General features: G+C 44.1%; 1 protein-coding gene across 5 annotated transcripts in view; it reads left to right on the top strand.

The window, feature by feature from the left end:
* rubcn (rubicon autophagy regulator) overlaps positions 1-10,813 on the top strand; it is a 34,402-nt gene extending 23,589 nt beyond the window's left edge. For 3 of the 5 annotated variants that reach the window (XM_063201752.1, XM_063201755.1, XM_063201753.1), the window contains 9 exons: positions 334-388; positions 802-952; positions 1,431-1,576; positions 1,950-2,014; positions 3,067-3,305; positions 4,345-4,406; positions 4,774-4,927; positions 5,397-5,490; positions 8,510-10,813. In XM_063201752.1, coding sequence (XP_063057822.1) covers positions 334-388; positions 802-952; positions 1,431-1,576; positions 1,950-2,014; positions 3,067-3,305; positions 4,345-4,406; positions 4,774-4,927; positions 5,397-5,490; positions 8,510-8,661 — 1,118 coding nt within the window. In that variant the 3' untranslated portion in view covers positions 8,662-10,813. The remainder of the gene's footprint in view (positions 1-333; positions 389-801; positions 953-1,430; positions 1,577-1,949; positions 2,015-3,066; positions 3,306-4,344; positions 4,407-4,773; positions 4,928-5,396; positions 5,491-8,509) is intronic. The other 2 variants (XM_063201754.1, XM_063201756.1) reach the window with 1 other exon arrangement.
* Positions 10,814-11,508: the final 695 nt, after the last annotated feature.

Raw genomic sequence — 11,508 nt, forward strand, 5'->3', positions numbered from 1 at the left:
TGACTCACCATCTCAAACATGCCTCATCCTATCTCTCCCATTGTCTACTGTCCACATCATCAACAAAAAATGTAAGCACTTTTTAGCCGTAGTAATTTTTTATTCAAATGTCTTAATGTTTATAATGCTTGTTGGTGTATAATCAGTTTGGAATATATAATTGATGATTTCACTCAATTACAGATAGTATAGATGCTGTACTGTAGATGCTATTTCTAACATTTCTACCTTTTTGTAATCTGGCTAGTTAAAAAAAAAACATGAAAAAGCCTGAATAGGCCATGTGAAATGCCAGAGCAGTGAGGCTAATGATGTGTCTGTTTCTACTAATAGATGCAGACATCAAGAGGAGCATGAGCAGCAGATCCTTCCTCAGCTCAGAGTCCATGTAAGTGCTACTCTACTGCCTTTTCTACTGTAGATCGATGCTTGACTGGAATAACACCTGCCCTTGAGTTTTGCCTTTCTCCAGTTCTTCCAGCCATTCTCTGAGTTTGTTTGGTTATATCACTGCTCGTTGCGGGCTAGTATGTATCATTGAATCGAATTGGACCAGCCAGCCAGCTAGCTGGATTTGGAAAACGTTTAAGCTCTGATATTGGCATAATACAGTATTTAAGCCCATTTTTGTTGCACCCATTATTTTTTGTAGTCCACTTTTTATTGCCATATGACAGGATGCATGAATCAATACTCTAGCTGGGACGCAAATATCTAACCTTAAGTTTTGTTTAATGTTTTTCCTTTTTTTGTTTCTTTTGTGTCTGTGTCGTGAACCATGCGTGTATTTGTACGTGATAGTGCCCCTCCTTCCCAAAGATCCCCCAGTTTCCTGCAGTCTAACTCAGCAGAGTCTGTGGCCATGGGGCTCCTGCGCCAGTTTGAAGGCATGCAGCTACCAGCCGCCTCCGAACTGGACTGGCTGGTGCCTGAGGACGATGCCCCACAGAAAGTATGTCGGCTCCTCAGCAGCACACACACTCTGTCTCTGTCTCTGTCTGTCTCTCTCTCTCATACACACACGCTGTCACTCTGTCTCTCTATCCCACTCTATTTAGCTCTCTCTCTCCCTCTGTCTAACTCTCTACCTCTCCCTCTCTTGCTCTCACCGTCACTCTATCACTCACTCAAACACACCTATTTGAATATCCATACAAAGATGCAAGCACTTTTCGTCGTGCATAAAAATGCTGCCCTTTTGCATGTCCATAGATGTGTTTTCGCATCTGTACACCAATCCAATACATAATACTGTTTTGGCCTGTACGTAAAAATACTCACTTCCGTATTTCCAGCTATGCAAGCACACAGTATACATCAGTTCTACATGTGTGCGTGGACACAGGCTGGTGAGCACAGACACATTCATCCTCATACCTTGAAATCTAATTTTTGTTGTCTTTTTTTCTGCCTGATGTGTCCTGATGCAGCTCCTTCCCATACCTGACTCCTTGCCCATCTCCCCTGATGACGGAGAGCACGCGGACATCTATAAACTACGCATACGGGTCAGAGGAAACCTGGAATGGGCTCCCCCACGACCGCAGATCATTTTCAACATCCATCCTGCTCCCAAGTAATTTTCCTCAATTTTATAATTTTCCGTATGCTGCTCAGTGTTATGGCTGTTATACTTGTACTACTGTGTAAGATTATTGTGTGATGGTTGCTTTAAAGCTGTTGTTTTTAAGTCAAGTCAAGTGTCAATTGTCAAAACTCTATGTAACAGGCACAGAAGTTTGAAATTGCATTTGACCAGTCTCCAATGTGCAGTTTAACTGAAACATTGACAATAATCTCTCTCTCACACACACACACACACACACACACACACACTCGCACATGCAACTAAGCCACTCATACATACATTTACAATTAATGTAGTGCTGTCTGTAATTATTTGTCACTGTCTGAACTACTTGCCTGACCATCCTCTCTCTGAACTGCAGGAGGAAAGTTGTGGTGGCGAAGCAGAACTACAGATGTGCCGGCTGTGGAACACGCATTGACCCAGGTACCCAGCGATTCGTCATCCATTTAAGACGTGCAGTACGTGCGCAAAATTTGACAAGTAATACTGTGCGTCTTGCACTGCAGTTGCGATATTGCAGTCTTGAAACAGTCCTAGTTGTAAATCCTTTCCCGTAATGACCACACGGTTGTAATTTTGACAGTGCTTGCACTTTAATGACCCCAGCATTTTAACAGTGATGTAATGAAGATGTTGGGTAACAGATTGATCAGGGAACCTTGCATTGCCAGTACAGAATTTCTCAAAATTCACCCAGTCAGAATGTAAGTCTTTTGCGTTTTCGCCTGGGAACATTCTTCAAGCTGTTCCACTACAGCACAGTTGCGATGTTGACATTTTGAAGCAGCACTTGCTGTGTATTCTTGTATTTTTTACACACACATTTATGATGAAATGGAAGCTACTTCATATCCTCATAAACATGTTCCCAGTACATCTTGCACTACTACAGTTGCGATTATTGCAATCTGTAAACAGCCCTTGTTGTCAATCCTTCCCTTTAATGCCCACACAGTTGTTGTAATGCTGGTGCAACGCAACATTTCCACTTTAATGCAACGCTAGCATTACAATAGGGATTCAATGACGGCTCACCCAGCAATCTCGTTTGGCCAAATTACATGGTGGTCTTAAGCTTGTATCCTTGAAATCAATAGCCAAACGGCTCTGCCTATTTCTAATTTGACCAAACTGCATATTTTAGTTTGAACATGATACTGATGTGAATTAAATCCTTAAAACTTTTCTATTTCAATGTAAGCCGAGCTGCCCTTTAAATCCGAATGATAATACTAACTACTAATAGTAATAATATGGTAATATTTCAGTGTTGTTTTTTAAAGAGCAATATCACTACCTATACACCATGGTATTGAAACACTGACTGAACACTTAAATTAAAAATAGTAATGAAAATAATAACGATATGTACCCTAATCAACAGGTTACAATAAATTATTGAGCTATATATATATATATATATATATGATAATAAAGGCTGACTGGCCCCTGCCATCTCTGTCCCCCCTGTGCAGACTACATCAAGAGGCTGCGCTACTGCGAGTACCTGGGCCGCTACTTCTGCCAGTGTTGCCATGAGAACGCCCAGGCAGTGGTGCCGGGCCGCGTGCTGCGCAAGTGGGACTTCAGCAAGTACTACGTCAGCAACTTCGCCCGCGACCTGCTCAGCAAGATCGCCGGGGACCCCCTCTTCAACCCCAACGACATCAACAGCGGCCTTTACAAGAAGGTCAAAGCGCTGGAGGCTGTCAGGGTGAGTTGCAACTGCCCTCTTCCCAAGATAACAGGTCTCAAAACCACCCGGGCGAAAAAAAAAGGACTAGTATGAACCTCTGTGGGATTTTCCCCTGTCATGCAAGTATGCAACCTCTCTTACGGCTATCTGGGGTGCGTTTCTCAGCAACATTGTTGCTAAGTTAGCAACTTACTTGGTTGCAATGCAATTTCCCATTGGCAACCTAGTAAGTTGCTAACTGGTGAGCAACGATGCTTTCAAGAAACGTGGTCCTGTTTTTTTTTTGTGTTTTTTTTGTATTCTGTTTCTTCGCCTTTATTTTTTTTTCTCTGTAAACATGCCATATGAGGAAGACAAACAATCTCTCTGTTAAATAATGTCTTAAATTACAAAGACTATGCACTCTGCAGACAAGAATTCTTTTATACAAACAAACAGAATGGTGCAGGATTTTTTAAAATGGAGGCTGTATGGACCGAGACATCAAAACTCTCTCCGGGGACGTGGCATCGAAACATTTTCTTGCTCTGCTTTCGGTTTCGTTTCTCACATCAGTTGCTTAATTAGAAGAGGTGTGATAAGATGCTGGTATGGGTTATATGTCTGTGTGGATCTGATTGTGGTGCTGTGGTCTTCGTATTGCAATTAGCCTGCTTTCCAAAACCGTTGCTGCTGGGAATAGGGGAAATAGATTGTCACCTCTTGAGACCTTCCTGGCAGGCAGTCTGTTTGAGGAACCTGTTTTTGTCTGGGACAGTTTCAGAAGCAGCCTGGCTATCATGCTAGGCCCAGATAATCTAGCCACATGATACACTGTGGTGTAGATAATCCACATGCATGTATTTTCCTCTTTCTTTCTCGGTCTAGTTTTGTTTTTGATTTTTTTGTTTGTTTTTAAGGGTAATAGATACATACACTTAATTGATGTCAAACTGGGAAACCAATGGTGATGATACTTCTGTCTCTCTGTGTGCAGTTGTTTGGTTATCATCTGAAGTTATTTGCCAAAGTCAAAAATGACTCAGTTGATTGTGTTGCGTTTCATCTTTTGTTGTAGGTTCTGAGGGTTCAGCTGTTTCACATGAAGAATCTGTTTAAGACCTGTCGCTTCGCTAAAGAGTAAGACCACCTTCTCTTGATTAACAGCATACAGGAATATCTCCCCTGATTTACTCTATTGTCTTCCACACATGCACACACTAGCCTTCTTTCCCCCATTCTTTTGCTCTGTTTCCCTCCACTTCTCCCTATCTCTGTCCTCTCTGTGTCTCTCTCCCAGTCCTCTCTCACTCAAATTCAAAGTGTGCATGTGTGCGTGCGTGCGTGCGTGTGTGTGTGTGTTGTATTATTGACACTCTCTCTCTCTCTCTCTCTCTCTCTCTCTCTCTCTCTCTCTCTCTCTCTCTCTCTCTCTCTCTCTCTCTCTCTCTCTCTCTCTCTCTCTCTCTCTCTCTCTCTCTCTCTCTCTCTCTCTCTCTCTCTCTAGGCTGTTGGATCAGTTTGACTCTGTTCCGGGTCACCTGACGGAGGACCTTCACCTGTTCTCTCTGAGTGATCTGAGTGCGGTGCGCAGTGGGGACCTCGCCCCCAGGCTGAAGGAGCTGCTCCGCCAGGGGACCCTGCACGTAGCCAGCTGTGTGGTGAGATACTAACTTACACAGACACACACACACACACACACACACACACACACACACACACACACACACACACACACACACACACACACACACACACACACACACACACACACCTCAAAGATACCAGATGGTTACTGATTACAATGTCTATGTAGGCATTATGTGTATTTATGTAAGCTACTTGACACCTGAATTTCCCCCCAGGGATCAATAAAGTTTACTCTACTCTACTACTCTACAACAACAAAATAGAATCCATTAATGATAATTTGTAGCCATCATACCTATTCATAAATGAGCATGAAAGCAAATGCATGAATGTATAGGATAAATATTGTAGAATATCATACGTGTATACCCATTTTGTTTGTGCTGCTGTAATTTCTGTATTAAGGCTGATTTCACAAATTAGTGCTTACACACACACACACACCAACTCATCCATGTTCCTCTGTTGTTGTTCCCGCAGCTGTGCCAGGCGAAGGGCTTTGTCTGTGAGTTCTGTGGCAACGACAAAGACATCATCTTCCCCTTCGAGCTCAACAAGTGCGAGCGATGCGAAGGTGAGGCCCCCGTGGTGGTTGGAGGACTGGGCTCCAAGCGCTCCACTCCTTCCCCCTCCTGGAAAGACTGGAAGTTCCCCGTGCCCCGCAGACTGGCTAGAGTGCTCTCCCAAGGCCGGAGAGAGGGGGAGGGAGGAGAAGAGAAGGACGAGAGAGTGAAAGAGCCAGGAGTGGAGGAGAAAGAAGTAGAGGCAAATAGTGGTTCAGGAGAAGGAGAGTTGGGGAGTAGCTTATCCCTGGTGGAGGTGGAAGCAGTGATAGAAGAGGAGCAGGAGAGCCAGACTAGGGAGGAGATGATTGAGGATTGCAGTGCTGAAGGCCCGAAGACAGACACCATAGCCAAACTCTTCAAATCACTCAAGCCAGGCAAACTCATCAGTGCCTTTTCTACTGAGAGAAAAGAGAGCGAGAAAGAGACTGAGGGAGAGGGAGAGGAGGAGAGGGAGGCAGAGGAAGAAAGGGAGACGGAGGAGGTGAAGGATGGCAGGGTGGAAGCGATAGGAGAGGAACATGACGGAGAAGAGAAAAGGGACAAAAAGAGCATATTCCAGAAGCTCAGGTTAAAAGGTCGGGCTAGTTGTTCACCTGAACAAAAGGAAGATGAGGTGTCGAACACACAATGGCACGACTTGACACCGGAGCTGAAACAGGGGGAAGGAGGTGGCAAGACTGAGGTGATGGGAGAAGGAGAACACTCAGAACAGAACAGTGGTCAAAGTATGACGGCAGACGTAGAAGAGCAACCTGACACCGCGGAGGGGAAAGTCCAAGATGCTGGAGACCAAACTCCGACAAAAGACGAAAGCAAGCGTCACTCCAGCAAGTTAATGAAGCCTGGTCAGATGTTACATCTGCTGTCTAATATCAGGAAAGCCAAAGTGGCCACAGCTGTTGTAGATGGTAGCAGGGACGTCGGAGACAGCAAGAAAGAGAAGGTAGAGGAGACAACAAAATGGAGGGAGAGGAAGACTCGCAGGGCAAGGAGAGTAAGCAAAGGTAGGAAGGGGAAAGTGCAGGATGAAGGCAGGGCTGAGGAGGTGGGTGCTGAGGAGGGTCAAAAAGGGCGGTTGTCACCAGTAGCCTCAAAGTCTGCTGAGAGGGACTCTGTGATCAACTCCACATCCAATGCACATTGTGCCACGTCAGTGGAATGGAATGTAACAGATAAGATTGACTGACTAGAAATGTGTTTTTTTTAATCGTTTTTATTTATTTATTATTTTTTAAATCATTGTTTTATGTGAGGCCTTGTGGTTGTACCACACTGAAATTCGCCAAATGTCACACTGTTAGACCACTCTGGTCTCATCCTTATTGATGATGATGGTGGTGTTGTTGGTGGTGATGATGATGGTGGTGTTGTTGGTGATGGTGGTGTTGGTGATGGTGATGGATGTGGTTTAGCGAATCCAGTGTTGCGTTGTTGTTGTTGTGTACTTTTAAACTGGTGTGCTTCTCAGCTCTTTGATTGGGCACTAGAGCCGGTTGTGGTGTAGTTTTTGGTGTTGGTGGTGGTCTCTGGTGTTGGGATTTATGTTCTACCCTTAGTGACACATAATATTGTGCCTTTCAACGTCACTCTTTAGCACTGCGATGGCGTACTGCTGCCCGTGGGTGTTTACATAAGCCCTCAGGAAAAAGCATAGTAATGAACATAGTCTGAATGTAGACATTGTCCTAAAACCTTAGTAAATAAGGCGGGATTTACCTCTTGGTGGGCCACAAGCCTTCCTGCTGCTAGCTTTGAGGGATGCTCTTACAAGCTGGTTCAGTAGAAAATCAGGTTACGTTAACCTGGAGATGGTGGTAAATCGGCGAATAAAAAGAGCCTGGAATCCTAATGTTATTAGCTTAACTTCTTGATGCACGTTCAGGCTATCTTTTAGCGGGTTTACCACTTTCTATTGGTTAACTAAGCCAGGTTTAGGACTGAACCATGCTGTTGGGATACTCCCCTGGTGATGGTGGTCCTATCAGTTCATATTCTCTCCACTCCTTCCTTCATTGAGCAGTCTACTCACATTGTTTTGCTACTTTGGCAGAGGTATACTGCATCTCCTCTAACTTTTAAAGACTGACAGCAAAACTGTGTGAAATGTTTAGTTTAGCTGACTTTGAGATAGGTATATATTCTGTTAATGCTATGACTGCCTTTCAATGTTTTTCTCAGTATCAAACTTGAAATGATTTTGGTCTGTGTGGACTATTTTTACAAGAGTTGTTTTTTAAAGAGCAGTCTGTTTCCATATGTCAATTATTGCAAATGCTGCAATTTTATTGTGTTGAATAAACTTTATTTATTTATTATTCTGGTTTGTGGTGTTCATGGGTGTTCCAACCATCACATTGGAATAATCTTGGAGATATTTTACCCTTGTGTCATGATTGATCACAGCATCTACACACCCATCTTCTCAGACTGCATGAAACCACAAGCTGTAGACCGAGTGAAAGCGGAGCAGGAATGCCCTGAATGCTACTGTGTGATCTGTTCATGAATCATCATAGGCCCAGCCTTACGGTCCTCCTCTTTGTGTTCGTTTGTCACGTGGACTAGTCTGTTTGTTGTTTTGTTTGACCCCACCCTTTAAAACCTGAAGCAGTGATTGGTTACCTGAAAGGCCTGTTAGCAACCTTAGTACTTGCTTGCTACCTGACTGTTCTGAAACCGGTTCGTCCAGTTGTGCGGTTACAAAAGTGATGGGAGGAGGGAGGAAAGTGGTGATGACACAGGAGATCGCTAGGGATCTTTTTACGACCTGTCAGTGACCGCTTTATTTCCTCAATACCTGTTATTGGTATAAGTCAGACATCTAGTGCCTGTGTCTGTCATTACATAGCTGCTCAGTTTGGGGTTTTGTTATGTAGTGCTAATTTATTGGCTTGTGCAGAGTAACAAAATTGTGATTGTGGGTGTAATGATCTCTATAAATATTTTTTGCTTCTGTGTTTCATGTTGGTCTTCCCAATTGAAATAATAATTTCTGCCTGTTTGTGTGTGTGTGTGTGTTCCCCACAGAGTGCAAAGCATGCTACCACCGCGTGTGCTTCAAGGGTGCTAAGGAGTGCCCACGGTGCCAGCGTTTGGCGGAGAGGCGGGAGCGCATGGCACGCCGCAACATGGAGGAGCAGGAAGACTTGGAGGAGGATGAGGGGGGCGGGGCCAGCTGACTTGTCACCGGGGCAACAGGTGCAAAGGGGGAGGTGTCTAGGCCACACGGCCAGGCAAGACTGTGCTAAAACTGGTAGAGGTAACTTGTGTGTAGTTGTAAACCTGCCATTAAGGGAGCCTATGCCTTTGTTTTCTTTGGTAAACGAAGGCTTACGGACTATTCCTTTACAAGGTTTATGACTGATTGAAATTAGTAATCTGGGTTTTTCACTTTAGTCACATTTGTGATATACATGCCATGACACACTCTCACCCCCTACCCCCTCTGCTTTTCAATCTCTCTGATTTGCTCCACCCATCCCTCGCTACATCTCCCTTTGGAAACAGTACTGTGTCCAACAAAGTGGCTTACTGGGCGATAATGCCAGAATACTATGAATGTCAACTTCACTTTCCTTTCCTTTTTTATGTGTATAAGATGTAATATAAAAGATGGTATATATGATTTTATGGCTTGTAAATGCAAGTGTGCATATGCAGAAATTCTGTTCTGCCTCCTTGATTTATGTTAATTTTCTTTTTTTCTTTCTTTCTTAAGTTGATTAAGTTTAAGTTGGGTCGAATGCCGAAAAACCACTAAAAAGCACTGGAACTCCTTAAATAGTATATATTATTATTGTCGTCAAAAGAGCTTACTGAGAATACGATTGAAGACGTGTGTCCTCTCTATTCACCCAGTCGGTTCCTCTGGCCTGCCCAGTAAACTGCATTGTTTTCCCCTCCGAATGCTTGTGCGGTCCAATCACTGCCAGTCATTTGGCATATTGATTAGTCAAAGTGGGGGAAAACAAGCAATTTCATGGGCGGGTCCAAAGTTGCCGACTGAGTCTATAGTCAGCGCTCCAGTAGTTTTCTCATTTGCAGTGCTTATGAAGGACTGGAAGAACTTGAAACCAAGCAGGTTCTTTGTTTGGTTAAATTTCTAGCTATTCTGGAGCAATATCAAGATGTTTTTGGTCTGACAATATGTGTTGCAGGCATTTTTGCCTGCTTGCGTGCTTGCGTGCGTGCGTGCGTGCGTGCGTGCGCACGTGCGTGAATACAGTAGAAGCAGATGCAGGCATTTTTGCCTGTTTGGGTGGGTGCGTGCGTAAATACAATAGAAGCATATGCTTGAGATATGTTGTGCATCAGTTGAAGAAGCCACACTCACAAAAAAAAACAGTTAAATTCCTTCGTCCACAGTAATACGGTGTGGCAGTTCTACTCTGGGTTCTGTTCTGCTTTTTCTTTACTTGGCGAGCATGCTGCTCGCTTCTGTTTCTGTAGTGTGGCTCTAGCCCTTTAAACCAGCGCAGCTCCAACTGTACACGCTAATGGTTATCGCTGACAATGATGCTTCAAGCTGTCTGGCGTTTACGGGCCAACGCTGTGTAGGCTTTTAGACTTCTGACAATACACACACACACACACTTTCTTTCTTCTCTCTTCTCTGATTGTGTAACTTGAACTAACTTAAAAACTTGCTGCACTCATACACACGCACAACGCTAAGCTCTGCCAGTGGTCCAGCTGCGTGCTTTTGTTGTGTGAATCCTCCGTCAGTCACCAGCCGTAAGTGAATTACCTGACTGCCCACGCGGGCAGCTCAGAGCCTCAACAAGGTATTCCTTCCAAGTCGCCATCTCACCTTATTAACCAGAGGTCAGATCTCAACTCCTCCTCCTCCTCCTCCTCACAGAGTCTGGCTTTGCTCTCGTCTACAGTAAGCGGCAGTATAAACGCACCCTGTCATGTGCTTCACCATCCGCCTGTTATGCTGGGGGAGGGGCATTACAGTGACCCCTGTAGGCTACAGTACGTACAGCAATAACAACAATGTGCTTCTTTTTTCCCTCCTGTTGCCAACTGTTAAAAGCCCTATTTGCACTGATACAAGGTGATGTGAAAGAGTGAGCGTATGCGTGTGTGTATGTGTCCTAGAGAGTGTGAGAGTGAGTTGGGTCATGGCTGCTTATGGAATGTGTTTGTTATTTTTTTTAGCTATGGCAGTTATTCATTTTATCCTGCTGATGGCCACCCCAGTTGCACGGGGTTCTACTTGTGAACTGCCTTTTTATACAGAGGCCTGTTGTAAGATTTAAGTGCACTACTGATGATGAGGATGTGTTTTACTATTAATATTATTAAAATAATATTGTTGACAACGCATATTGGTTGGACTCTTCTTTGGCATGGTTCCTTTAACACATTGAGTACCGACGACGTACTAATGCGTTTTTCACGCCCATGCGTTGTATACCAAAACGTAAAAATGCGTTTTTGCATTTAAATATCATATTTTGAATCTACACCCTTCAATGGACAATATATGTGATTTTGGTAGCTCTGTGATGGACATAAATGACAACATTTGCAGTCCAAAGTTGTTTGATTGTTATGATGTTTGAGTGTTATGATTTGGATATTTTAATTTAACTTACCAAGATGTCTGGATGCCAACCCATGTCGCCTATCGCGCTGCCTGCATTGATTTCCCTAGTACGGTCACTGTAGCATGTGTTGTCTCTGACTTCACGCAATAGGTAAACACCATTGTATAGTGCCTGGAGTATCTTGAACTTTCTGGACTTGCAAGACCTTTACCAGATCCTTGGATCCAAATGGCACCCGATATGTGATTGCAGTAATGCGCTCCGATTTGGACGTTTGATCGCCAAAAAGATAAGTTTCTGTGTCTTCCTGTATGTGAGAAGCCAGAAGCTAGCATGGCTACATATCATGATTCCCTGATTGTCGCTCCCAACGCAGGACGCTCCCCTGTCGGCTCGCTCCCACTAGCCAGACTATCGATCCGGGTGGGACTACACGTCCGGGAGTGATAGAAACACCTGGGACTACACGTC

This window comes from Engraulis encrasicolus, chromosome 6, assembly GCF_034702125.1.
Source record: "Engraulis encrasicolus isolate BLACKSEA-1 chromosome 6, IST_EnEncr_1.0, whole genome shotgun sequence".
In the NCBI taxonomy this organism is placed as follows: domain Eukaryota; kingdom Metazoa; phylum Chordata; class Actinopteri; order Clupeiformes; family Engraulidae; genus Engraulis; species Engraulis encrasicolus.